This window comes from Mauremys reevesii, linkage group 1 (genome assembly GCF_016161935.1).
Source record: "Mauremys reevesii isolate NIE-2019 linkage group 1, ASM1616193v1, whole genome shotgun sequence".
NCBI lineage: Eukaryota > Metazoa > Chordata > Testudines > Geoemydidae > Mauremys > Mauremys reevesii.
Window position 1 is genome coordinate 144,730,792 of NC_052623.1, and position 25,935 is coordinate 144,756,726.

General features: G+C 41.1%; 1 protein-coding gene across 3 annotated transcripts in view; it reads left to right on the forward strand.

Moving 5' to 3' along the window:
- Window positions 1-25,639, forward strand: part of PHEX (phosphate regulating endopeptidase homolog X-linked) — a 133,641-nt gene extending 108,002 nt beyond the window's left edge. For 2 of the 3 annotated variants that reach the window (XM_039520930.1, XM_039520932.1), the window contains 7 exons: window positions 2,414-2,468; window positions 6,588-6,655; window positions 9,259-9,389; window positions 12,311-12,376; window positions 13,669-13,773; window positions 15,126-15,202; window positions 21,701-25,639. In XM_039520930.1, the coding sequence (XP_039376864.1) occupies window positions 2,414-2,468; window positions 6,588-6,655; window positions 9,259-9,389; window positions 12,311-12,376; window positions 13,669-13,773; window positions 15,126-15,202; window positions 21,701-21,803 (605 nt within the window). In that variant the 3' untranslated portion in view covers window positions 21,804-25,639. Of the gene's footprint in view, window positions 1-2,413; window positions 2,469-6,587; window positions 6,656-9,258; window positions 9,390-12,310; window positions 12,377-13,668; window positions 13,774-15,125; window positions 15,203-21,700 lie in introns of those variants that run through there. The other variant, XM_039520931.1, reaches the window with a different exon arrangement.
- Window positions 25,640-25,935: the final 296 nt, after the last annotated feature.

Below are 25,935 nucleotides of genomic sequence, written 5' to 3' on the forward strand. Positions count from 1 at the left end.
GTGGACCCTCTGCAGGCATGCCGCCGAAGGCAGCCTGCCTGCCGCCCTCCCAGCAGCTGGCAGAGCACCCCCCGCGGCATGCCGCCCCAAGCACGCGCTTGGCGTGCTGGGGCCTGGAGCCGCCCGTGGACACTGAGGGCTAATGTGCCAATGAATGCACCTATACAAGACAGTAAAGGGATGATTTGGAGCGCTGCGTGGGCTACCTGCATGCTACAACATGGAGGAGACCAGATTGCAAGGTTCCACAGTCCAGTCTGGAGAGTTTTCTATTGACTTCAAAAGGTTTGGATCAGATCCTAACAGAATGTGTGATTTGTCACTGCCTAAACTCATTTATGAAGAAGCGTTGTAGGCGGGACCTATTCTAATGATGATACCTAACACTTACATAGGGCTTTTCATCTTTAGTTCTCAAAATATCTCACAAAAGAGCTTGGTATCATTATCCCCATTTTATGGATGGGAAAGTGAGGCATAGGAAGTAAAGTGACTTGCTAAAGTCCACCCAGTAGGCTAGTGGCAGAGCCAGGAATACAGCCCACATCTCCTGAGTCCCAGTCCAGTGGTCTGTCCACTAAGAGTAAAGATCTCATCAGGATACTTGAGAATGCCATTAATATGAGATATTTGACAATACACATCATGAATATGAATGCTTATTCTTCTGGTTGTGATGCAAGATCAGGAAATCCTTGGTAACTAGTGTAATTTATATTTTTACAGCACAAAAATAAAGAGTCTGAACATGATCTGAACAACAAAAGAGCATCCAGGGAACGATAAAAACCCAGATTATAAGTTTTACAAAAAGTTGCTTTTCATAAATCAATTGCAAACAGGTGGCTATGGCAGCAAGGGAGCAAGAGCAGGCAGGCAGCAGATGGGCAGGCCAGGAGGGCATACCACTTGCTGCATCACTTGACATGAATTACACTCAGTATGTTCTTTTAAAAGACTCTGGGAGGATAATAATGAAATCTTGCCTCACATTTACCTTCGCTGTGCAAAATTCCGTGCTCTGTTTATAAATAATAAAAGACCTAAAATCTTATTGTCTTTTTTGTTTTGATTTTAAAGTTCATGTGGTTTTTATGTTTTGAGACCGTAACATTCTTTGGCAATCAGAATATGGTGGAAAAGTTAGAAATTGCAATGAACCAGTCCAAGAAACATCATTGTCATAGCCACTTTATATAGGCTTAAGATACTCTAAAAAAGAGAAATGGAGATATAGGCCAAGTCATTTCAAAAGGCTGCTCCTGAAGTTATATACCTAACTCTATATCTAAGCACATACATGGCTTGATTTTTCACCCCATTTTGAAAATTTTGGCCAGAGAGTCTCAATCTTGTGTAGTGGTGCAGCGGCTGTTAACCAGTTGGTATGTTTAATCCCAGATAAGGGAGAACTTCAGCAGCAGGGAATTGACTTCTGTATATGTACTGAAATGTAGTTTAGTGGTTAGAAATGGGCCTGGGATTTGTGGGTTCTAGGTACTATTGCTATCTGTGTGTGATCTTGGGTAAATCACTCACTGGAGTGTCAGCACTGATAACCTTTCAACTGCAGATTATTTTACCAGTAACTTCCAACTGATGCACTTATTGGGTATGGTTGGATGTTCCTATCAAGCCTTGATAATCTATGATCCTGATTCAACAAGTTGGTTAAGCATATCCCTATGCTTGCAGGGGGAGGGATAGCTCAGTGGTTTGAGTATTGGCCTGCTAAACTCACAGTTGTGAGTTCAATCCTTGAGAAGGCCACTTAGGGATCTGGGGCAAAAATTGGTCCTGCTAGTGAAGGCAGGGGGCTGGACTCAATGACCTTTCAAGGTCCCTTCCAGTTCTAGGAGACTGGTATATCTCCAATAATTACCTTTATATGGCTTACTTTAAACAACTCACTGATTTTAATGGGACTATTCACATGGTTAAAAATAGGAACGTGCTTAAGTACCTTGCAGAATTGGGGCTCCAGTAGCCTGGGGAGCAAGTTTTTTTTTTTTTGGCATTTTATCTGTTACTCCTGCCCTTCTGTATGTATTGTCAAGAGCTCAGAGGCCAGAGAAGTGGCTCTGTCCCTTTGCATGGGAAGACCAGTGCAGCCAGCAATCTATGTAGCCCAAAATCCAGTAAGAAAGCACAAGGGAAGTTCCGCTTGTCTAGATGTCTAACATACAACAACAAACTGTCCCAGGTCATAGTGCAACATCCTGTTGCCACTGCACTGTGAACAGGGATGATCTATGGTCTGTTTGGAAGACCCACAGGCTAATTATCAGCGCACTGTTTTGAAGTTGTTCAAGAGAAGAACTGCCCTGCAGAACCCTCTTTAAAACCCCCCTCGTGGCTTCATCGTTCAGTGGGACTGAATTTGCTTCTAACTTTTGTATTTTGACTATTACAGGATTCCCAGCAGGAGAACTCCAAAAGCCTTTCTTCTGGGGGACAGAATATCCTAGGTAAGTAAGAAAGGAAAACTATAGTAAGTAGGTAATGAGGAGTGTGGCAAAGGTAAGTTCTTGTGTGAAATGAAAGGGAGCACGAAGTGAAAGATTATATTAATACAGCAACCCAAAACAACATGTACAGTAGAAATGTATAATCATGGCATGAAGAAACTGGCAATGGAAGAGCCCTTTGGGATAAGTGCCCTTCTGCTGCAGGCTGCTTTTTTTATTGAAAAATCAGGTTGATCTGAACAGCTGCTGCCTTATGAGATACCTGTTTTTACCTTGGGAAACTGGATGTGTCTGTGTTGTTTTAAACTGAGGATTGATTGCTTTGAGGAATTTGTAAATAATTGTGTGTGTGTGCAGGGTGTTTAGATTCTGTAGTGAGCAGAAGAGAGCAGCCTGTGCATGAAGTCTATTAAAAGAGAACTATAAATAATGGAAGCAAAACTTTCATCTGCACTGAATGCTGCCCTGCCCCAGCTAAGAGGCTGCTCCAAAGCCTGCTGAAGTGAATGGCAGCATTTCCATGGACTTTAGTGGGTTTTGGATTGGGTCCAAAAGGCTTGGATCCATAAAAGGAACTTAGGGGTTATGAGGCTCAGTACTACAAGGCCTAACTTTTAGGCAGGGCTGGCTCCAGTGTTTTTGCCGCCCCAAGTGGCCAAAAAAAAAAAAAAGCCACGATTGGGAGCAGCTCTACCACTGCCACTTCACTCTTCGGTGGCAATTCAGCGGCCAGTCCTTCCCTCCAAGAGGGACTGAGGGACCCGCTGCCAAATTGCCGTCAAAGAGATGGACATGCCACCCCAAGCAGTTGCTTGCTGCACTGGTGCCTGGAGCCGGCCCTGCTTTTAGGTGCCTAGAAAATCACAGGAACACAGTGCAATTCACAGAGCCTGAGTTAGGCTCACAGGCTCCCTATACAGTGAATGGGGAAAGATAGGTGCCTAGGAATGGGATCCACAAAAGTTAGCATGTTAGGTGGGGAGCCCCCCTAAACTAGCCAATGAGAGATGCTGGTGAGAAGGGAGTTAGGAGTGCTGGAGTTAGGTGCCTAAGTCCGGGCTGCAGGATATGCTCTGCTTCTAATCTACAGCTGGGAACTCCTCTCCTGGAATCAGACATCTTAGGCGCCTAAGTACCTTTGTGGATCTGGGCCAAAGTGCTTGATGTCCCTCTTAGGGCCTCATCAAGGCGATAAATATCTCTCAGGATATACACTTTAGCACATGCTTGACTTTAAGCAGGTGAGCAGTTCCATTTGGGCCTTGGTTAGCATGTGCTGCTATAGGAGGAAAGATTTCAGGTCACCTTTAATCATGCTCAGTGAAAAGTTCCTACGTCCATGCAATTCAATATTTTCCTACTTGGGGAAGGACAAGAGAATAAAAAGACCCCGACCACAGTTTCAGTAAGCTATCAAATGAGACCCATTACTACTGACAAGTGTCCTTAATAAATTCCATTGTTTACCTTTAAACATATGTTGTATTTGTTATATTTCAAATGGGATGAGTGCCCCTCTAAATAGGAATTTTGGCAGTAAAGATATGCATTAAACTTAGGAACAAATAAATTCATGTTCAAGATTAATTCTTATGAGCCAAGTGACTTTCTTGTGGTGCAGTAATTGGACAGGACCTCCCTTTATTCCTAGTTAACTCCTTTTTATACTATGCTTATTTCAGTGTGGTCAATTCCAGTTTTGTTCTCTGAGACGATTTCTTGGTACCCTGATCTCCTGTCAAAGTGCTGAAATTGTGGCTCTTTCAAACAATTATGCCTCACATATTTCTCTTCTTTAAATGTTACTCTAACTTATACAAGTCGTTTTCACTCCCATACTCATCAGAATTTAGTAAACAAATGAATCTGTTCTATATCAAACAGATTGGCTTATTCTAGATCTTTTGTCAGTCCATATAATAGAGAACATACATGAGTACTAGAATCAGAAAAAAATCAAGTAATAAATACCAGCACTTGCAGAAAAATGTATCCTGCCAATATTTATTCACTGACCACTATTAGAGTCCCAGCTCCAATACAACCTCAGTTAAAATCAACTCTACCCTATCTGCATAATTGGAAGCTACCAGGGGCGGCTCTAGGAATCCCGCCGCCCCAAGCAGGGCGGTGTGCCGCGGGGGGCGCTCTGGCGGTCGCCGGTCCCGCAGCTCCGGGGGTCCTCTTGCAGACGTGCCTGCGGAGGTTCCGCTGGTCCCGCGGCTCCGGTGGAGCATCCGCAGGCATGACTGCGGAAGGTCCGCCGGAGCCGCCTGCCGCCCTGCTGGCAAAATGCCGCCCCAAGCGCGCGCTTGGCGCACTGGGGTCTGGAGCCGGCCCTGGAAGCTACATTATTAGGCTACATATGTGTATATCAAATACAATGTGATTATTAAGCTCCATCATTCCTAGTTAGGAGTTTGTAATGTCAGTGGCATTGCAAACAGAGTGACAGAAAAACTACTTGAATTAGGTTTTGTAATTACAGACAATTTTTTGATAGTTGAATTTTCACAAATAAATGTTGCTGATAATATTAAAAGGCAATAATCTTATTATAAACCCACTGGGTTGATTTTAATGATTTTTGGATAGCAGCATTCCTAATGTTATCCATCAAAAATCAAACAATGACTATTTTTTCTGAGTGACATGACTATTATTTACCTACATTGTCTAAAAGTTGATTTGGGTTTAAATTTGATTTTAACATCTGCAGAGCTCCCAGGATAGGTAAGAGAGGGTTCTCAACCTAGAAAAAAGTATCTTGATCCTTTACTATAAACATTAGCAACAACTGGAAACTTTTCTACAGAAGCGTTCCTCATGCTGCTAATATCAGTGCAGCTGATTTTTTTGCCATTTTGTTTTTTCACACTTCTCTGGCTTCAGAAGGCTTTATGACTTTAGATATGGAAAACAAGCCTAATATTGTGCATTCAGTACAGATAATTGTCATTATACAAAATTACAAATTTGTCACGCAATGGGATGATATTTCTATTGTTGAACTGTATAACTTTAACCAAAGCTCTTTAATGAAGGTTTGAGATGATAGAAAACACAGTAGGAAACATTTTATCACAGACAAATTACCCTTTAGGAAAAAAAACAACAAAGGGAAGAATTGTCATGGGTGGGGGGATTAAATCATAAATACATTTTTGGGTATGACTGAGATGAGCAATTAGTATGTGATGGCTCATTATGTCCAGTAATAATATGTTACTTCAAACCCTTTGCCTTTTCCTGTTACTATACAATGTGTTATTAATACACTGATATACACTACTTTGATGTATGGCATTTCTGTAACGTGTGACGTATGTAATGTTCCAGAAGAATAACTTAGCAAATACAATATGTGTTTCATGAATACTTCTATGGAATGAAAATTTCATACACGTCTTTTCCCCTCACCATAGAAGAAGATCAGAAAATTGAAAACAAAAAATATACTCTACAACCAAACCAGGAAGATGTCAATTATTGTCTGCCAGGAACATGAAATGATTGCCTCCTTTCTGGCTCTTCAGTGCATTAGATCTGATTGTAGATAATCTCTTATTTCTGCACAGGTGAAGGGGAAATAGGATAATACCTCTTTTGAAAACAATGGGAATCTTTTAATGTTTCACATATTAAATGACATGCATTTGCAAGCTTGTCTATCACATACTCAGAGAAGTGTGATTAGAGATGGCATCTCAAATCACGTTTAATCTTTGATCTGTGCTGTTCTTTAACTACATTATCAGAATAATTTTACTCTTAACACTGTCCAGGTCCCAGTTAGAAAATAAATGCTGCACTCAGTTGGAAGCCCCCCTTTTTTTCCTGAGTCCTGATGAGGATATAAGATATTTGTCTAGACAATCTAGCCACCTCAGAGATGACAACAACGCCTTTAAGGGTTTATTTTTACCCTTCTTTAATAAACAAGACTTTTCATGTTCCACCTTTCAATATCAGAAACTTTGAGAGGAACTTCATGGATGTAGTTTTTAGATACAAAAAACCTTTTCTGAAATGGAAACCTGTTCTATCCTCTCTCTCATCTGCTTTGATGTGCATATGCATGCAGATATTGTGAGGTGAAACTGCTCTTTTGTGTTATAGGTCTTTAAGTTATGGTGCCATTGGGGTAATTGTTGGGCATGAGTTTACCCATGGATTTGATAATAATGGTGAGTAATTGTCCACATTTACACTATTCTTCTTTTGGGGTTTGTTGAATAGAAAAAAAGGATGCACTGGAGTAGCTTTATGTGTACATTTTTTTCAAGAATGATAAGATGTGTCAAGAGAACCATAAGATTGTAAAAAGAATGGTTTAGTTTTGCATGGATTCCTTCTAAAGTTGGGCCAAGAGGGATTTTTTGTGAGTGAGTATTTTCCTCTGGTCTGAAACAGAACAAAAACAAAAATAATAGAGACTATCCAATAAAATGAAATTCTGAAAAAAAGATGTTTTGGGCTAACTGAAACATTTTATTTGGATAAAATCAAAACCTTTTCATTCTGATTTTTGCTTTAAAAATAATTTACATAATACAACATTTTAAAAAGCAAAAAATAATTTAAAAACGGAAAATCAAAAAGTTCCATTCAGAAAGTGATCAACATTTTTCCAATATATATATATATATATATTGGAACACATTTTCCTTTAAATTGACATGCTTCTGCAAAATGTTTTGCTTTTGTGAAATTGGCATTTTCTGATGGAAAATAGTTCTATCAGAAAGTTTCTGACCAGCTCTAGTTCCTTCCACTGCTGCAATAGATATAACAATTGATAGACTTATGTCTTTATCTTCTCATGGTCATATTAGTTATGTGATATAGAAGTCTGTAGAAAATTATGGCAACGTATAACACACAGTTTATGACAGTGTATTGTAAGGTATTGATCTGACTGGTCTGTGGTTTGACTGGCTGATTTCTCTCTGGGTACATCCACACTGCAATTAAAACACAGTGGCTGGTCAGTGCCAGGTGACTCTGGCTCGCAGGGCTCAGGCTAAGGAGCTGTTTAATTGCTGTGCAGACATTTGGGCTCGGACTGGAGCCTGGGCTCTGGGAAGCTGCAAGGTGGGAGGGTCTCAGAGCTCAGGCTGCAGCCTAAGCCCAAACGTCTACTCCACAGTTAAGCAGCCCCTTAGCCAGAGCCCGAGTCAGCTGGCATGGGCCAGCCACAGGTGTCTAATTGCAGTGTAGACATACTGTATGTCATGATGCTTTAGACAAGTAAACCGGGAAGCATGAAGCATGAAGTGTAGTATCCATTTTATAATATAGCAATGATGTGCCTGTTTGCAGAATCACAATTATATGGTCTGAGGATGAAAAATAACTACAATTAGATTTTACTGGAAAGTTCATATTTCTGCAATATTGTACAATTCCGAGCTATGTCATTGACCTCACTTGTGTGATAAAATTTGTTATAAAAATGGGAGCTGAGACACTGGATGAAGTAGAGGCCCCACTGATAAAAATGGGAGCTTTGCCATTGACTTCAGTGGGGGCAGGATTTCATCCAGTGGCTAAGTCTATTTTACAAAATTATAAAATAAAAATATAGGATGTGGCAAAAAAAAAGCCATTGTTAGTCAAAAACTGATGACTAATCTTGTCACCCTTTTTGTCTCTAAACATCTTCATGTCAGTTGTTTTGATCCTTCTGAGTTCTGAAGTCTAATAATCTACACGAAGAATAATTTAGAACAATTATGATTTTTATGCTGTTAAATATCAGGAGGTAGCCATGTTAGTTTGTATCCACAAAAACAACAAGGAGTCCGGTGGCACCTTAAAGACTTATTTGGGTATAAGATTTTGTGGGTAAAAAACCTCACTTCTTCAGAAATTATGCCCAAATAAATCTGTTAGTCTTTAAGGTGCCACCAGACTCCTTGTTGTTTTTATGCTGTTAAAGTAATTTTTCTCTGAAAAATGTAAAATCTTCCTCAGCAAGTCATATTCTTGTGTATACTCAGAGTCATATTTGAATACTTTAGTTACAAACTAGGTTTTTCTGCTTTTACTCTTATTCACACTGCACAGTCAAGATAGTTTGGGGAATAGGTGCTGGATTCCATTCTAGCTCACAGGTCATTACATGAATTGTCTACTATGGTCTAACTGCAGTGTTAAATTCTGCCCTCGGTTACTCTTGTGAAATCCCTTATTCTCCAATTTCCAGCTATACAAATTCATCCTGGGATCGGAGAGTCAAGCTGTGTTATTCGAAAAAGACTCTCTAGACTATATTCTCAATCACATACGTGCAATCCCATTGGCTAGGATGGCTGCTGCAGAGTGATGTGCAGGTGTTAGCACTGTAAAATAGTGCCATTTTAGAGGAAGAAGCCAAAGAAGAGAATGTAACCTGAGTCTCTCTCAGAATAATTACATGCAAAACAAAGTACACAGCCACACTGTTAGGCAAACTACAAAGACTATAACTACATACCCTCTTGGGTTGAATCTTCCTTTTTCCTATTAAGTGAATGATATGCCTAATGTTGCATCTTTTTGAGATTCACTGACTGAGTGCCATTCGCTGGATGGCGTGACCACAGGAATTGGGTTTCTGCAATACTACCTTTAGCTGAGGGACAAGAATCAGAAAATCTAGTGAATTAAGCAGAATAAGCAAGTGTTGACAAACTGATGTGAAGCAATACATCCGTTTTACTACTCTCACTTCTTGCATTTGTGTCCATGCTATGCTACAAATACTGCAAAAAGTATATTTTTCTCAAAAATGTCTTTTGGTTTTTAGGTCGTAAGTATGACAAGAATGGGAATTTAGACCCCTGGTGGTCCACTGAGTCTGAAGAAAAATTCAAAGAGAAGACCAAATGCATGATTAACCAGTACGATAATTATTATTGGAAGAGAGCTGGCCTAAATGTATGTAACATGCCAGTGGCTGAAGTCCCTGATAGTTTACTTATTTTTTCATGACTACCAACCTGTTGGAATGCTACAAGTGTATGGGCTATTCATAACAAATGCTTTGAGATGAAGTGAGCACATTTGTTTAATTTAACTTGTTTGTCAAAGTATTAGCCGAAACAAGTTACAACAACAGACTGTTTGTTGAGAGGGTTAAACTGCTTCTCAGTGGAGGCAGTGTGAGTGGGTGAAGCCAAGCAGCAGGAGAAGTCCAATGGGGTTGTATGTGTTAAATGCCCTCTGATGGCGGTGTCAGCACAGAACAGTGATTGGGACTGGGTAGTGGCAGCTACCATTTTTTGTAAAGAAGAAACTAATAATGTGTTTTAGATCCATTTAGCAATCCCACCCAATAAATCAGAAAATAAATTAACATTATAATGTGGAGACACAAGCTACAGCTTATTTCCCATTCAACTCTTGCTATTTTTTCCATGTACATGTGGACATGTTGCAGATCAAATGAATCAAATACTAAACAATCATTCACAGCAACTGCAGGGTTGAAAAAAGAAATAGAAATGAAATGTGTGTATTAGCTATTAGAAGCATGGGGCTCCTCTGAATATGTGCAGGTTTAAACTGTAAGTTTCTTGAATGAGGCATAAATAGGGACCCTGGGTATGGAATTCTGGCCCCACTGATATAATTTGCAGAACTCTCATTGACTTCTGTGGGGCCAGGATTTTAACCTCATTTCTACAGTTAAATCCATATCCTTAAAACCCAATTTCTATCCCCTGTATTCACATTTCAAAAGCAGAATTAACTCACCTGCTCTTGTACCTCCTCACAATAAGTTGTTAAAGGTATTGTTAGTAGTTCATCAGCTGAGTGATGATGATGATGTGCCACTGACCACTCAACAATCCAGTGGCTCAAGTTTGCAGTGCTGGATATCAGCGAATTTATCCATAAAATATCACCAGCTGTTTGTTAATCATCTCTGCTGCCACCATCATCACCACAAGAGAGTTATCACTTAAGACACAGAAGATGTTGTGGAAGAGCTGCTGGAACTCACACACTCATTCCATGCTGATGCTATTGGCCAATCCATCAGTCTTTTGCTTTCTGGAGGTCCTGACTGTGGTTAGGAGGATTTGGACCCTCCCCATCCGTGAAGTTGTAGGAACTTCTGCTAGTGCACAGTCATGTCAACTACAGGACTTCACTGAGGTGGAGATATTTAGTTCTTCCTTTCCTGTGAAGCATCATATTGCACTTTAAGATAGGGTCCTTTTTGTTATGTTTCAGGGCGTGCGCACACACAGATTTCTTTATTTCTTAGCATTCAGAATGATACACACAAACCCACACAGAGAGAGACAAAGCAGGCTGCTCCTAAGGCAGAGGCACAACTCTCCCAACTTGTTCTAGGCTAGCTTTTTCCTGACTAACTGCTGCTCCCAGATTACACACTTCCCTACAGAGTCCCCAAGCATACAAGCAGGAACAGGAAACTCTTTCTCCCCACTCATAAGGTGATAGTTTGCAATTCCAGCACAGTCTTCTGTACACCACAATTTTGAACAACGTTTTTTTTTTGGGGCGGGGAAAGGAAATCTGATGTTTTCTCCTCTTTTATTGGAGCTTCTGATTGAAAGGATGGACATCCAAAGATTTCTTTCTTTCCTGTATATTTTACATCTTTAGCACTGATAAGTTATGCAGTTTATCAATATGGGATCAGTTTAGTTTTATCAGGTATCTTTTCCTCCCCAACTCCCCTTTCAATTTGAAATGAAAAGGTCTCCAAAAAGGTGCTTAATGAAAGAAGTAGATATGGAAATAGATATAGTTTCAGACTTTGCCAACACCAAAGAGCTCTGGGGTTAAGAAATTCACTTGTTTTCCCATCACCATCATGATCCCTTTTAGCCACAACAGTTTTAGCGATCTGATCCAGAATCCATTGAAGTCAATGGAAAGACTCCCATTGTCTCCAAAGGCCTTTGACTAGACCATTGTGTCACTGAAATTTAGGACAGGACAAATTATCAAATTGTTGCTTCATACCATTTTATCAGCTGTTGGTTTGGAATCATATTTTAATTAATTTGATTCTAAATTTGATCCTTGGTTCTTAACATGGCTATTTTAGTATAAAAAGTTGGAGGAAAAAAATAATGAATTACCAATTCAATCTGATAACTCAAAAACCCTTATAGGTCTGGTGATAATAGATAGTGATCTACTCCACAGAAAACGAGAGGTTCTTTCAAATGATATTAAATGTTGTAATATCAGGATATTGGGTTTATCAGCATTTAGATGACGCAGATTTTTGTAACATTATTTTTTTATGGTGGCTGGAAGCAATATTAGAAAAAAGAACTTGAACCTTCTTTCTAGATTTGTAAAAAGCATTTTGTACACTACCCATTTCAATTCTCTCCTGGACATCTACTTTTAATTTTACTGTTTTATGTTATACTTTGATAGTTACTGCCACTCCAGTAGTAGATAAAGAAAGTTATGTGGAGAAATAAATGTAATTTGTCAAATGAGAAGAAAACTTTGCAAATTCCCAGATCTAACTAGAGCAGCACAGACATGGATGGAAAAAATATTGATACTCAAATCAAATTTCATAGACCAGATTCTCAGATGCATTGTTTCTGCTTCATGCCACTTTGCCTTTGGGATCTAACCCTAGAGCCAGAGTAATTGCCCCCAGGAGAATACAGAGATGGTATGAGTATAGGTTTGATTTTTCGCATTGGAAAGCAATTTTCATCAGAGCTATTCATTTACACTAACTGAGGATTTGGCCTATAACCTCTGTTTGATTTTTTCCTGTCTGTATATACAGGTTGGCCTTGAAATGCAGTTTAGAAACAGATCAAATGAATTCTGTTCTTCCTTTCTGCCAGGTAAAAGGGAAGAGGACTTTGTCAGAAAACATTGCAGACAATGGAGGTTTGCGAGAGGCTTTCAGGGTAGGTGTAAGATTCCCAATGGTGATGCAAGACCATGCGTACCAACGTCAGGGAGCAGATTGTTAAAAACCAGGGCACAATCCCCTAATTGCTTGTGAGTTCTAAACTTGGATCTCACTAACCAACTGCACCAAGTGCAAGCTTCTCAGGCACTTTAACAGCTTTAACATGGAGTCACAAACCGTCCCCTTGGATACTCCGGTCTGTCTCACTAGCCAGGTGAGTGTCTCTCTGTGACAGATGGCCTCTTACACCAAGAATCACAGCAATATTCAGGTTAATCGTAATCCCAAAGAGCCAGTCACTTACCCCAAGTCAATTGCGTTTTGGGTTTCACACCAAGACAATGCTTTGTTGCCAATCCTATAGTAAACTATCTGAAGAGTAATTAAATGGGGAAAGGGAAAATAAGGAATTGTTTACAAGTTAAAGCAAGCAACATAGACACATGAATTATTACAAACTTAGATTTCAAAAAGATAATATAGGCTGCTATAATCAGCAAGCTTTAATTGACCTTTAGGGGTAATCCCAGGTTAAGCAGCTGAGGATCTTTTGCTTATGTGTAGAAACACCTTCCATCCCCTAACCACAAGTCCAAACAACATAGAGATACCTAGTTACTTTTGGTTGTTGTTTTTTTTTTTAAATTCCCCTCCTGCCACGTGCTCTGAGCTGAGAAACTCAGCTGATGGGAGGAGTCCACTTGCATAACTCATTGTCTCGGGGAGGAGAGCAGAACAATAATAAGAATCTTTAGTCCTTTTGCTGGCAACTCCTCATCCAGATGTGGGGAGTTTCCAGTTGTAAAATCCACCCAATCTAGTATCAATGGGCCTCCTCTTTCTGGAGGGGCATAACCATTTCTGTAGAAGAGCAGGTCTTCAAACTAATTAATGTCTCTCTCCTGTATGGCAATTCATACAGTCCCAGAGGCTCACAATAACCACTCACATATTACATTACAATATGGAACACAGATATTACAAGTAAGATTAATGCATTCAGCAATTCACAAGCATTTGATAGAGACTAAACACTCTTATAATTCAAACACCTGTTTTATCAACATTAATCCACAAGTGATCCAGACAAATTCCAGCTATGTATCTGTAAGTGTCCAGTTGAGACATGGGGACTTTGGCATGAGCTGGCACCTGGCATGCCAGTGTCAGAGTGGGCGGCTGTTTTATTTCTTTGTGCTTGGGGAAAAAAAATGAAACACAGTATTGTAAAAACAGCTGTTGAGCTCTGTATCTACTGAACAGTCCTCACTGTACCTCTCTAATCAGGCCTATAGGAAATGGATTGAAGAAAAGAGGAAAGGAGCAGAGGAGGCTTTGTTACCAGGCATTGAATTCACCCACAATCAGCTCTTCTTTCTCAGTTACGCTCATGTGAGTACTAGAAAATGCATTTTCAAGTTGATGTATCCACTAGGTTGCTCTACAATCTGCTTGGTTTAAAAACAACACCCCCACCCTCCCCAACCTTTTCTCCAAAACAAGAGATTTTAATGGGTTGAATAAAGACTCCTTTTTCTAAACTTACTAATTTTTTTTCTCCTTCTCCCACTGTATCCTCTCAAGGACCTCACTCATCTTTCATCTCATCCCCAAACTTTTGTGCCCCCTTTTTCTTTGCAACTTACTGGCTCCTCTACCTTTCCCACTGAAATGATTCCAGCTCTTGAATGTAGTTGTCACGACAGCCATATCCCTCTCTCGTAAACTCTTCCTCTCAATAGCCTTCAAGCTTTCATCCTCTTTGCCAACTTTTCAATCACTTGCCCTTCAGTTTCCCACCTGTATAAGCCTTTGTAGGGTTTCAGCAGTTTGACAGTCTGACTTCTGGAGCCCCAGACTGCTGTAATAAATGCAATGGGTCTTAAGTCTGGTATATTGGGCATGTGTTCAGTGAAACCAAACGATGGAGGAGAGAGAAATCTTGGAAAGTTTGTTCACTTTATCTGCTGTACATTAAGATTGCCTTCTGGTGCCCTTTGTATATTCAGCGCACTTTTAGAAAAGAGGCATCGGTATGGACATTAAATATCCATGAATTCATCTTATTTCATACAAAGGATTAGGTGCTCGACCAACTCACAAGGTCTGTTAGGTGTACAGGGTATAATAGAGAAGTGGTTAATTCAGTATTTGTCTATATTGTCCATAACTCCCTTTGGGGGCACTCATAATTGGGTCAGATATTACCTTAAGAGTTAAAAATTAAGGGGCATTAAAGGAAACTTGGAAAATACATCAGGAATCAGTATTGAAAATAATGAAGTAATGTGTTAAGTAATATCTACAGTTGCTAGGGACAAGAAACATCATTATATCACATCTTTAATATATACTTTAGAGGTTTAAAACCAAGAAGATTCACAGTGGTTAAAAGGGAGGGGAAAGAGAGTTCCAGATGGTGCAGCACAAGACAAGAGGCGACCGTCAATTACAGTGACTCTCAAGGGAAAGGACAATCAAGGAAGTTAGGATTAGATGAGTTAAGTGAGCAGATGGGGAACAGCAGTGGTTAGAGACTTGAATCCCTGGAGAGTGTTTGAAAATCAGAGTTGTTTTAAATTAGATACAGAGATGACTAGGAAGCCAGTGGAGGTGAAGGAAAATGGGTGTGATATTGTTCCTGCCCATCTCATGTATACTATAGTAATACATGTAGCAGGGTCAGCTAAATTTTGAAAAATGTGTCCCCCAAACAATGTACGTGTTTGTCTTTTCTTCGTTAGGTGAGATGCAATTCCTTCAGACCAGAGTCAGCAAGAGAGCAAATCTATACTGGAGTTCACAGCCCTCCTCAATTCAGGTAGAGTAAATAATATATCTGTCTAAGGTACACAGCCGTAAATAGGGCGGGGCAAGAGGGGCAACTGCCCAGGGTGAAGAGCTGGTGGGGGCGCAAAAATGGGGCAGCACACGATCAGGCCCAGCTGCGGCAGTCCCCCTCCCCGCCCCGCAGGATTATGCCCAGCAGTGTTGGCCAGAGTCCATGGGCATAGTTGGGGGTGCCAGGGGCATTGCCCCCCCAAACAGAGGCCCAGGTTGGAAGTGGAGGAGGTGGTATGGAGCTCGTGCTCGTGCCTCTGCAGCTGGACACCGCCTCCTGGGTCCTAGTGCCAGTTGTCTTCCCCTTTCTACGTTTGGTGGCTGCCCTGTATGGCCACCATCCTGTTTTCTGTACAGTGGTAAATGCCCATGGGGGGCATATTGGGGAAAGGGGGTGAGGTCAGGGAAAGAGGCAGTGGGGAAGGAAGGGGATGGGATAGTGCTGGGGACGGAGGGGAAGGGGAATGAGATGGGGAAGAGAAAGGAATAGGGCCTGGGGCAGGGGATGTAGGAGTGGTGGGAGGGGGCTGGGGCTAGGGGATGTTGTGGGGAAGAGAAGAGGATGGGGAATGGGCAGTGGGAAGCAGGAGCCCCACATGCAGCATCCCCTTGGCAGCAGCTGGGGCTCCCCTGTTAAGCCAGCCCATCCCTCCCCAGCACTGGCAGCCCACCTTCAGTGGGTACCCCTGCCACAGGTACCCCCTCCAGCGCCCCCCAAATACCCTCTCCAGCTCCTCTTCCCCTTGGCAGAGTCCTTTTTTTGGGAACTTGAAATATGGTAACCCTAGGGGTCGCTCCATTCTCACAGGCGTGGTTTCTGGAGCTGGCGGGAGCAAGTCCGCCCTGTCTGCAGCTGCCTGTCCCCCAGTGCTTGGGATGGGCTCGGGGCTTGCATGGCTGAGCTCAGAACTCGGGCTGCGTGACCGCGAGCCCGGCTGCAAGAGGCAGCTGGCTCGGGGAGCAGGGCAGAGAGGGCTGCCAGGCAGCCAACCAGAGTGCCAGCTCCCACGGCATGGAGAGCCAGGGGCCGAAGCAGACCAGGTGGCTCCCAATAGTTTTGATCTGCCAGCTCCTGGCAGGAGGCAACGGTTTTCAACCTGTAGGGCACATTGCCCTAGGGAGGTGCACCCCACAGTGTGAAAACCTCTGTGCTAAATGGGAGGCAGAAATCTGGGGAGATACATTAGCCTGTGTGCTACCTCCCCCTCCACACTTCACTTCTAGGGGTCTGGAACAATTTTTATAGTGGGGATGCTGCTGATGGAACCTATGGAAACCATGTGTTTGGTGTTTGTTATTACTACTTCAAGCCAGGGGGTACAGCAGCACCCCCAACAGCCTGCACCACTGGTGCAAATATGATTGTTTGCCCTGGCACTAAAATGCTTAGTTACGGCTCTGCTAAGGTACCTACAGAGACAATACAGTGTCTAAGTGCAGAAATACAGGACATTGAAAGAGGTAAAGGAATCAGTGCAAAAGTGGGCGCTGCTTTCATTGTTCTAGCATTTATTTATTTGTACTTGAATATTTTTATTATCTCCACTTCCATTATTGGGGATAGGCTTCTGCAAAAATGTGGGTTTTGCACCAGTCTTGGAAAGTGGTCAGACTAGATCTTTTTCTGATCTCCTCTGGGGGGTGTTCCATAGTCCAGGCCTAGAATCTAAAACAGGTTGTTTGCCTCTGGTCTCTGTGAATCTCAGGTTGGTCATGAGGACCACAGTGGTTTTGGGCAAAAGCATTCTCAGCTGATGTTATCAGGTTATGGAACAAACTTCCAGGGAAGATGAGGTGAATCCAGAATCTGACCATATTTAGGAAATGCTGAAAAGCCTTCCTCTTTCAAAAGGCATCTTTTTACCATAAGACTGGCACTCAACAGTGACATCCCTGTGAAATTAATAAAATCTGACAAATCAAAACCAATAACCCTACCTCAAGCAGTGGTTTTACCTCAAGAAGGGAGAAGTCCCAGAGATTCCACTAGAGACTTTGTTATTGCTATCAATTTTACATGGAAGGTCTCAGATACTTTGGTGAGGGATGGCAATATAAAACCCTACAGATGCATGATTTAATCCTTGAATAGTCTTTCTTCACTATGTACTGTTTGCCATTAGTTATATTTGTTAACTGTAACTATACTTTCAATAATTAGCAGTGGCTATTCATTTACAATAGCTGTGTCTCAATTAAGTGGCTGATACTGCAAGCAGAACTTGAAGTGACTTCAAAGTTTCTAAATGCAGGCCCTGAATATGTATCTGATATCTTAATGTTTACTGACATTTTATTTGCAGCCTAATAGTATATTGTAGTTCTCCCCACAAAACTGACCTTTAGGCATTTTTTGCACTGCAAGTATCCCTACCAAGAGAAAGTCCAATCAGTATGATGGGAATTTCTTTTCCACCATGCTGAGCTACATTGAAAGACTGATTGTATGCAACGGAGAAGTGAAGTGCTACTTCACTGCAGACTCAAGATGAAAGAGAGACATGATTAATTGCTTAGTAGATACATTTCTACCTTTAGCCCAGACTTTCACTTATTTTTAGTACCATTTCAAACTTCATATTAGTAAGTATTAAGAGGATAAAAAATACTAGGAGTAAACAAAATGTAATTTTAGCAATGGTAAAATAATCTTAGCTGGCATCATGAAATAAAGGAGGTCAGGAAAGAGCAGTCAAGAACTATGTGCATAGAGAGAGGGAACTATTGTCTCAACTGGAGGTGGTCTCTTCAGGTTGGGATGTAGACATTGCCAGGACAGTGTAAGGGAGTCTGTATTCCTGTTTTCTGTCCTGCACTTTCAGGGCTGGCCCACAACATTTTGGCACCTGAGGCGGGGAGCTCAAATAACGCCCCCATGCCTCCTCACTTGGGCAAAAATTTTGAAAGGTCTCAATTCTGCGTTCTTCCTGTTCTACTCCTCTCATGGTACTGCTCTGCTACCTACCCCAATAAAGGAGAACTAACAACTTAAAATGCCTTGTTCAAAAATTTTAAGTAACACTTAACTTTCAAACGCCTGAACAGCAAATGTAACTTTTCTTGTCTGCATAGTAAACACTGGTGTTTTTATCTGTTTGAATAATCAAAGTGGTGCTTTTCGTGCCTTCTTGGTTGCAAAGATCTGAACTGCTTCCTGAAGGTCCACAGTCTGGGCCAGCTCATGCTCTATTGAGATGGTTGCAAGGCTGACCAGCCTCTCCTGTGTCTTTGTGGAGTGTAGATGTGTTTTTATTAACTTCAGCTTGGAGAAGCTGCGTTCTCCACTGGCAACTGTTACAGGAAGTGTTAGATGTATGCGCAGAGCAACAAAAGCATTTGGAAAGAGAGTGATCATCTTATTTGTGCACATATATTCCAGAACAGCCTTTGGAGTTGATCCTGCTGAAATGCATCTTGAAAGGGCTTTCAGTTCATCACCTAAATCACTCGCATCAATATCGCACATGTCATCATGTGTCAACACTGTCTCTAGTGCCCTGCATTGCTGGTGTAGGTCTTCTTTGGGTATAGTGAGGAATTTTGGAATATCATACAACATCTCAAATATACCACTGTGTTCCTTGAGCTGCATGAAACATTCTTCAACTGACTGTATTGCACAATCTAGCACCTGGTTAAAGAATTCAACTTTGAATTGTTGTTTGGGGTCTCTTATGGGATTATGCCATGCCTCGTAATCAAAATGTCTTCTTCTTTGGTGACTCTCTTGTATTCTTGAATGGGTGGGAAAATAGCTTCAGTGTAAAGTTCCTCTGTCAACTTCTGTGCACTCTTCAGAACATTTTGAAATCCCTCATCTGACCAGTAAGACTGTAGATATGACTTTGCTTTGTCCAGTTGTTCCATTGCTCCAGCTATATCAAGGTCAACACGTTGGAGTCTCTTGCTTACAATATTTATTTCAAACAGTATGTCATGCCACTACACTGAGCCACACAGAAATTTGAAGTTATCTATGTTTCTAGTGATTCCATTTCCCCCTGCCACTGTTCTCCCATGAACAGTTCCTGTCATAGCATTATCCTCTATAATGGCAACTATGGCATCACCTATCTTCCCAATTTGGTGTTTGATAGGCTTTTATCACCTCCACTCAACTTTCCCATCATGTGGCACTCAGTGGTTTCAGTGTCAGAGAGGATGTTCCCAGATGTTGCTTCAAAATTAGCCATTGATGAAAAATACATAGATGCTTTGAATTATATTAAAAAATTCAGCAGCCTCACTAGAAGCCGATGCTGCATCACTGACCACCAAGTTCAATGAATGAGACAAAAAAAGCTCAAGGGTTTAACTCTCGGATCCGTGTCTGCATTCCTGTGTTCTTTCCTCTCATGTTGGCACCATTATCGTAGCCCTGACCTCTCATGTCAGCTATCGCAATTCCCGTATCTTCCAACTTTTTAAGAAGCACATTTGTCATACCAGCTCCTATAGTATCATCAATGTCAATACATTCTAGAAAATGCTCTCTGACAGTCACCATTGCAGGGACATTTTCACTAGGTTCTGTTGTTATTACAAAATGCACCATTAAAGTCATTTGTTCCGTATGGCTGATGTCAGGTATGCAGTCCAGAATAACAGAGTAATATCTTGCTGACTTCAGATCTGCCACAATCTTCTGTTTGGCGTTTTTTGCCAATAACTGTATGTTCTCATTCTGAATTGTTTTTCCAAGGTAGTGGTGTGTGTACATTTCTTGGGTGGTGACTCTTCTTAGATGCTCCTGGAGTACAGCATCAAACTCAGCCATCAGCTCCACAATTTCAAGGAAGTTTCCATTGTTTGTCGCATACAGCTGATCTGAAGTGCCATGCAGTGCTAGGTTTTGGGTAGCAAGCATTCTCACAATGGCAATGAGGCTTTTCAGAACATTTTGCCAGTAAAGAGACTCTGATGCAATCTTCTCTTGATGCTGATCATCTATGGTGGCCTTTAACCTTGGTCTCATCTCATGCTCTTTCCACCTATGGAATGCTCTCTGATGATTTGCTGCCTTCTCATGGCACTACAGATTTCTAGCCAGATTTTTCCAGTCCTTTGTTCCTGAAGAACCCAATGTGGCTGGAACATTAGACTGCAGCATTCTGGGTTTTTGAGTACATAAGCCATGGCCTCTCCACTTTGTCACCACTGGGGATTTCACACCAGTAATGTGTTGGATGGAAACTTCTATTTTCATTGTCTTTGGGGAACATGAAGTTTTTCACTTGCTGTGGCCCATGCAGTACAAGGAAGTCCCTCAGGCTACTGCTCAAGTGGGTCCACAGTCCTGGATCATCTAGACTTAAGGAACTAAACTCAGCAGCTGCTGTTTCTTGTTCCTCCACCACACTCTTCTCTGATCTACACTTTTCTTCAGGAATGTGCATGTATACATCCATTTGAGATGGAGATATGGATGCTGCACTCTGACTACCTGGAAGTTCAGGCATCTCCTCACCTCTCACATCCTCACTGGGGCCAGAAGCTCCTTCCTTCTTAGATAGAAAAGCTTCCTTTGCTTTCTTTCTTCTTCTGAATGCTGCCCCAGAGGGGCGTTTTCTTCTTTCATTCATGACTGCTGTTCTGTGTCAGCTATAGTGGCTCTCAACACTCAATTGAAGGGGACAAATAAGCAAGCTGGTAGCAGGGCCTGAGTGAGGGAAGATATCAGCATCTTAAGGGCCTAACTGGCTCCTACTACTTCAGTTGACTGCCTGTTCTCCTCAAGTGGGAAGCAGGGAAGCAGCAGGAAACAGGAAGCTCCCTGAGAAGCTGGTGTTAATCAGTCCAGGCTCCTGGGGGTGTTAGAGAGGTACATAAGAGGCTCCCCCTCCTCTCTCTCCCTGCTGCTTTCTGTTATTCCCTCTCATCTTTTCTCCTGCCTGCCTGTTATATCTCTTGTGCCCTCCTTCGTCCAGGACAGCACTCCACCATCTCTGTGCATCTAGAGCAGAGAGACTACATATGCACCAGCAACAGACACAATTTTCTACAACCTGGGTCCTAGTGGTGCCCCTCCAGCCCCAGTCTGGCACCTGAGGCGGCTGCCTCAGTTTGCCGCATGGTAAGGCCAGCCCTGTGCACTTGTTTGTTGAGTGATAAAAGACAAATTTCATTCCATTAGCCTGTTAATCTGGCACCTTTCCTGAATGCTAAGAGCTAGATTTGGACACCTTTACTTTGTAAAATAGCATTTTATTCTACAAAAGCCCCCTGACTTCACTGGAGTTTCTTGCAGAGTGAGGTCCTTCTCAATGCTTTGGGTAAAACAATGTTGGCCCTATGTTAACTTAGAGGAAAACTTCCCTTGAAATTCAAAACTTTTCCAATGCCTGAGAATAAAGAGAACAGAAAATATAACTTCCACAAATAGAAAAAAATCTGAAACTTTAAAGTTCAGCAGAATCTGCAGGATCTGGGATGTATAATTTCAAATAACTCAGATGTTGTGTTTTGTTTCTTTCCTTAGAGTTATTGGTGCAATGAGCAACTTCGAGGAGTTTCGTAAAGCTTTCAATTGCCCAGTAAATTCAACCATGAATAGAGGTTCAGAATCCTGTCGGCTATGGTAGATGGTCTTTTTAAATCCAGTGCCAAGAGAGTTTATATATATATAAACTGCTGTTTCTGAACTCTAACCCACTGCTACAGCTTCAGAGCAACATTCAGCAATATAGAGAGGTTTTATTTTTTTAATGCATCTTCATCATCTGGCTAGGTGACCTGCACAGATCTAATCATTGTCTGTTTATGGTTTGGAAGCTTTAAAAATTGGACAAGAGAAAGGAGAGGATTCAGGGAAAAAATTGACACTCCATGATTGGATTGCTGTTGATGGATTGCTGCCATTACTCATTTTACTTCCTGATTTATAGTTTAGCAAGAGCAAAATGGTAAAATCCAATTTTAATCTATTGCTTTGCAGGAGGGCTTAGCAAAATGTTCCCATACAAAATTCAGTCCTTCCAGATTTCTTTAGTTCATGAGAACTGCTATGAAGCCAGCGCTGATCTCCTGTGCAATACAGCATTTTGATAACATGCATTGTCATTGCACAGCATGCCATAAATGATTTTGCATGATGTTAAGACACTAGATCTTATATAAATTCAATTTAAGAAGTTAGATCAATGCCTGAGGTTGGAGGCTCCTCATTGTTTCCATCCACATTGACTAAACACAAAGATTACTTGTCAAATCCTGGGTGTTCTTCATGAGTGCCTTAATACAGATGCTCTCTGACTTACGCAAGGGTTCCATTCAGGAATGCCTTGCGTAACTCAAATTTTGCATAAGTTGGGAACGTTTACCTGACAATTACCCCCCCCACACAAAACAACAAAAAAACAACCAAACAAACGAAACACCAGTTTCTAACTTCCAGAACTTTTTCCGTAAGTCGGGGTTGCGTTACCTGGAGGGCATCTGTAGCACCATATGGCGAAAATCCATGAGTGGAAATGGGGCTAGGGCAGGGAATCTCTGTCATTGGGAAACACTAGAATAACTGCATTATTATGTGTAGTCTTGATTCCTGTACCTAACAGGCACACATTTACACACATGGGGTGTATTTCACTCTTGTATACAGGGCCTGAACAAGGAGGCTGCACCATTCACATCTCATGAAAGCTCCATGCACTACCTAAGTCCCACTTGAGCCCCATGGGCTAGGGTTTCATGAGATGTATGTGGTGCACATGTAACACCGACAGACCCCGGTCGTTGGCGGGCGGGATCGAACGTGGGGCTTCTGGAGCTTAGTGCAGGAGTCTCTACCACATGAGCTAAAAGCCATATAGCACTTAGCTAAGGCTGTAGCAGACTCCTTAATCTCTCTATAAGTGGTCTCGGTGCCACTAGATGGGACAGAACACCACACCCAGAAGGTGTGTTGGTTACACACAGACTTGTACTCAGTACCAGCGATAGCCATAAGTGGACTAAGCAATTGCTCAGGGTTTCAAGCAGCTCAAGAGGCCCCCCTATTCACTTTAGTAGTACTTGTTGTGTGTGTGTGTGTTTGTGTGTGTGTGGGGAAAAATATTCCTGCTTAGGGCCCCCAATGAGCTATCACTGCTTCTGCTTGTACTGGCCTTCTGCACAGGGGTGAAATCCACCTGTATCCATTAGGAAAGGGAGATGTGACTCAAGAACTTAGCATCTACAATGTTTGGCCTGTTTGCCTCAAAAGAGAGATTCAGATGCAGTCAACTTTCCAGATGTGGTATGTAATCAGGCAATTACGTTCTTCATCTGATTTCCACTGATGTTCATAAAAGCATGTTTTCTATTGTGGTAAGCTATATTATGTAGTAGTTAGGAAAGAAAAGCAAACAAAAATAACCTCTTGCCCAAGGAAATATATAGAGGTGGGTTTTAGGTATACTGTACAGGGCTTAATTTCACATTGATAGAAGTTTTACTGTAGTAGTTTTAAAAAAATCTTCCCCTTTAAATGGCTTGGCTTTTAAAAAAATATTATCAGTGTAAAAACAGGGAGTAGAGGTTACTGAGTAAGGCTGATTTAAATTTTTCCAGCAAAACTGGCTTTAGTCAAAAATCCAATATTAAATATTGAATAAAATTTTTCATTACAGTTGTCTTGTTTTCTGTGCCTCTTATGAAGGGAGGTGATACACTGGGGAAATGTAGCATGCCCACGAAGCCCAGACTATAGAGGAGAATTGGGGGCATGAGGGACCTGAACTACATCTCCCATGTGGCACTGCAACAGCATTTCTGAATCAAAATTTTTTTAGACAAAATATTTCACTAAAAAGTCAATTTTCTTCAGGAAGAAAAAAAACATTTGCCAACTACCTCTGAGTTCTTTGCCACTGAAGTGTACAGTAGTAATTTTTTTTCTGAAGTTATTTGCCAAAGATGTCATTAAGATGGCCAGTATTTCTTATGGGGCCTTAAATTGCAGAAACCAGGACTCCTTGTTTGAGTAAGTCCTATTGAATTACATGGAACTACATGCATGATAGAGTTGCTGTTAAGTTATTGGTTTTAGTTAATTGACTATTGAATACATTCATGCTCAGGACACGAATATTGACATTATTTAGGGTCACTTTGAATAAGCAGCTTAAAGTTCAGGGGTGAAATCTTGGCCCCATTGAAGTCGGTAGGAGTTTTTACACTTGCATAAATGGGACCAGGCTTATCTCTAGAGTATGCAAAAACAGTTTTGCAACAGTTGATTTTCTTTGCTGCTGGGGAGTCTGGTAAATTTCTTTTGTTTGCCTAATGCTCACAGGAAAGCAGAACAAAATAATTAAATGCATTCTTAGACATATGTTAACCAAAGATAATTAAAATCATAATAATGCCTCATGAAGTCTCTTCTCACTACCGCTATCTCAGTAGTCCATTTTATAGCTCTGATCTGCTTTCCTATTGTGCCTGTGTATCACCAGTGTCTTGCTATAACAAGTGTAATATTGTCAGTTCACCAACTATGTCTATCCTGCCAAATGACTTTATCAAAAATATTTAGTTCCTGCATCTTCTAAATTGCACTTCTGGGTAAGTTTTCGGAGAATATTGAAAAATCAGTGCATTTCTCCTACCAACAGATGTTGCTATACTTCCAGCGCTGGGAAGGTTGGAAAAGGTCCTATTAGTGTTCTTTTCAATTTAAATGAATATCATTGTTAATATGTTTGTTCATCCAATGTTCAACTGTTAGGCTCCAGGTCAGGATAAGTGGGAAAAATTGCCACGTACAGTGCACATGCAAAAGGTTTTGTAATGTGTGAGTTTGAAGAGATTTTCTTTTGTTCCATAAAAAACAAAAAGAAACATTTTTTTGCTAGTGCACATTTGGGCTCTGATCTTTGAAAAGAATTGAAAAGGTGCACACCTTAAATTTTACACACTATGAGTAGTTCTATTGATCTCACTGGGATTACTCAGTGTGGAAAGTGATGGATGTGCATAAGCCTTTGCAGGAGCAGCGTCTTACGTGTACAAGTAGCATCGCACATGAGTAGTCCCAGTGAAGACACAGTTGTACTAATCACCCATGTAAAGTTACTCTGGTGTATAAGTGATTGCACTTTGAGCTGGAGTAGAGAATGGTTGGTTAGTTTAAACCCAGCACCTATAAAAATTCCATCTTTCACCTTGTGTGGGTGAACTTTTACATTCTAAAATTAGGAATAAAATGTATATGCTAAATATCTGATTTATAAAATATTTAAAAAGTTATGTATAATTTTTCATGAAGTATTGTTCAACTGGTCACACACATCAAGGGTATATTATATATTACATTACTGTGAAATATATAATCTCAAAAGAAATAAAATCCGATGACTCAAGGGCAGAGCCACTGACTTAAAAAGCCTTTTCTGATTATGTTTTTTCATTTTGCTGGTCAGTCTATTGTATTCCCTGTTTTAAGTGCAATCATTCAATAAAAAAAAACATTGATTAAGAATTTTCCTGTGTGCACTTTATGGCCAAAGGAGTTTAGAAGCTGGCTGTCTTCAATGATAAAATGTCATATGTGTAATATCTAATATTTGTAAAATGTAATAAGGAACATACATGGCTCCATGGCTATGTGATACCTGGATTTCAAGGCTACTGTTTATTAGGTTTATTATGGTAGTGCCCAAAGGCTCCAATCAGGATCAGCCTCCCATTGTGCTCAGTGCTAATCACATGTAGTAGGACAGTCTCTGCCTGAAT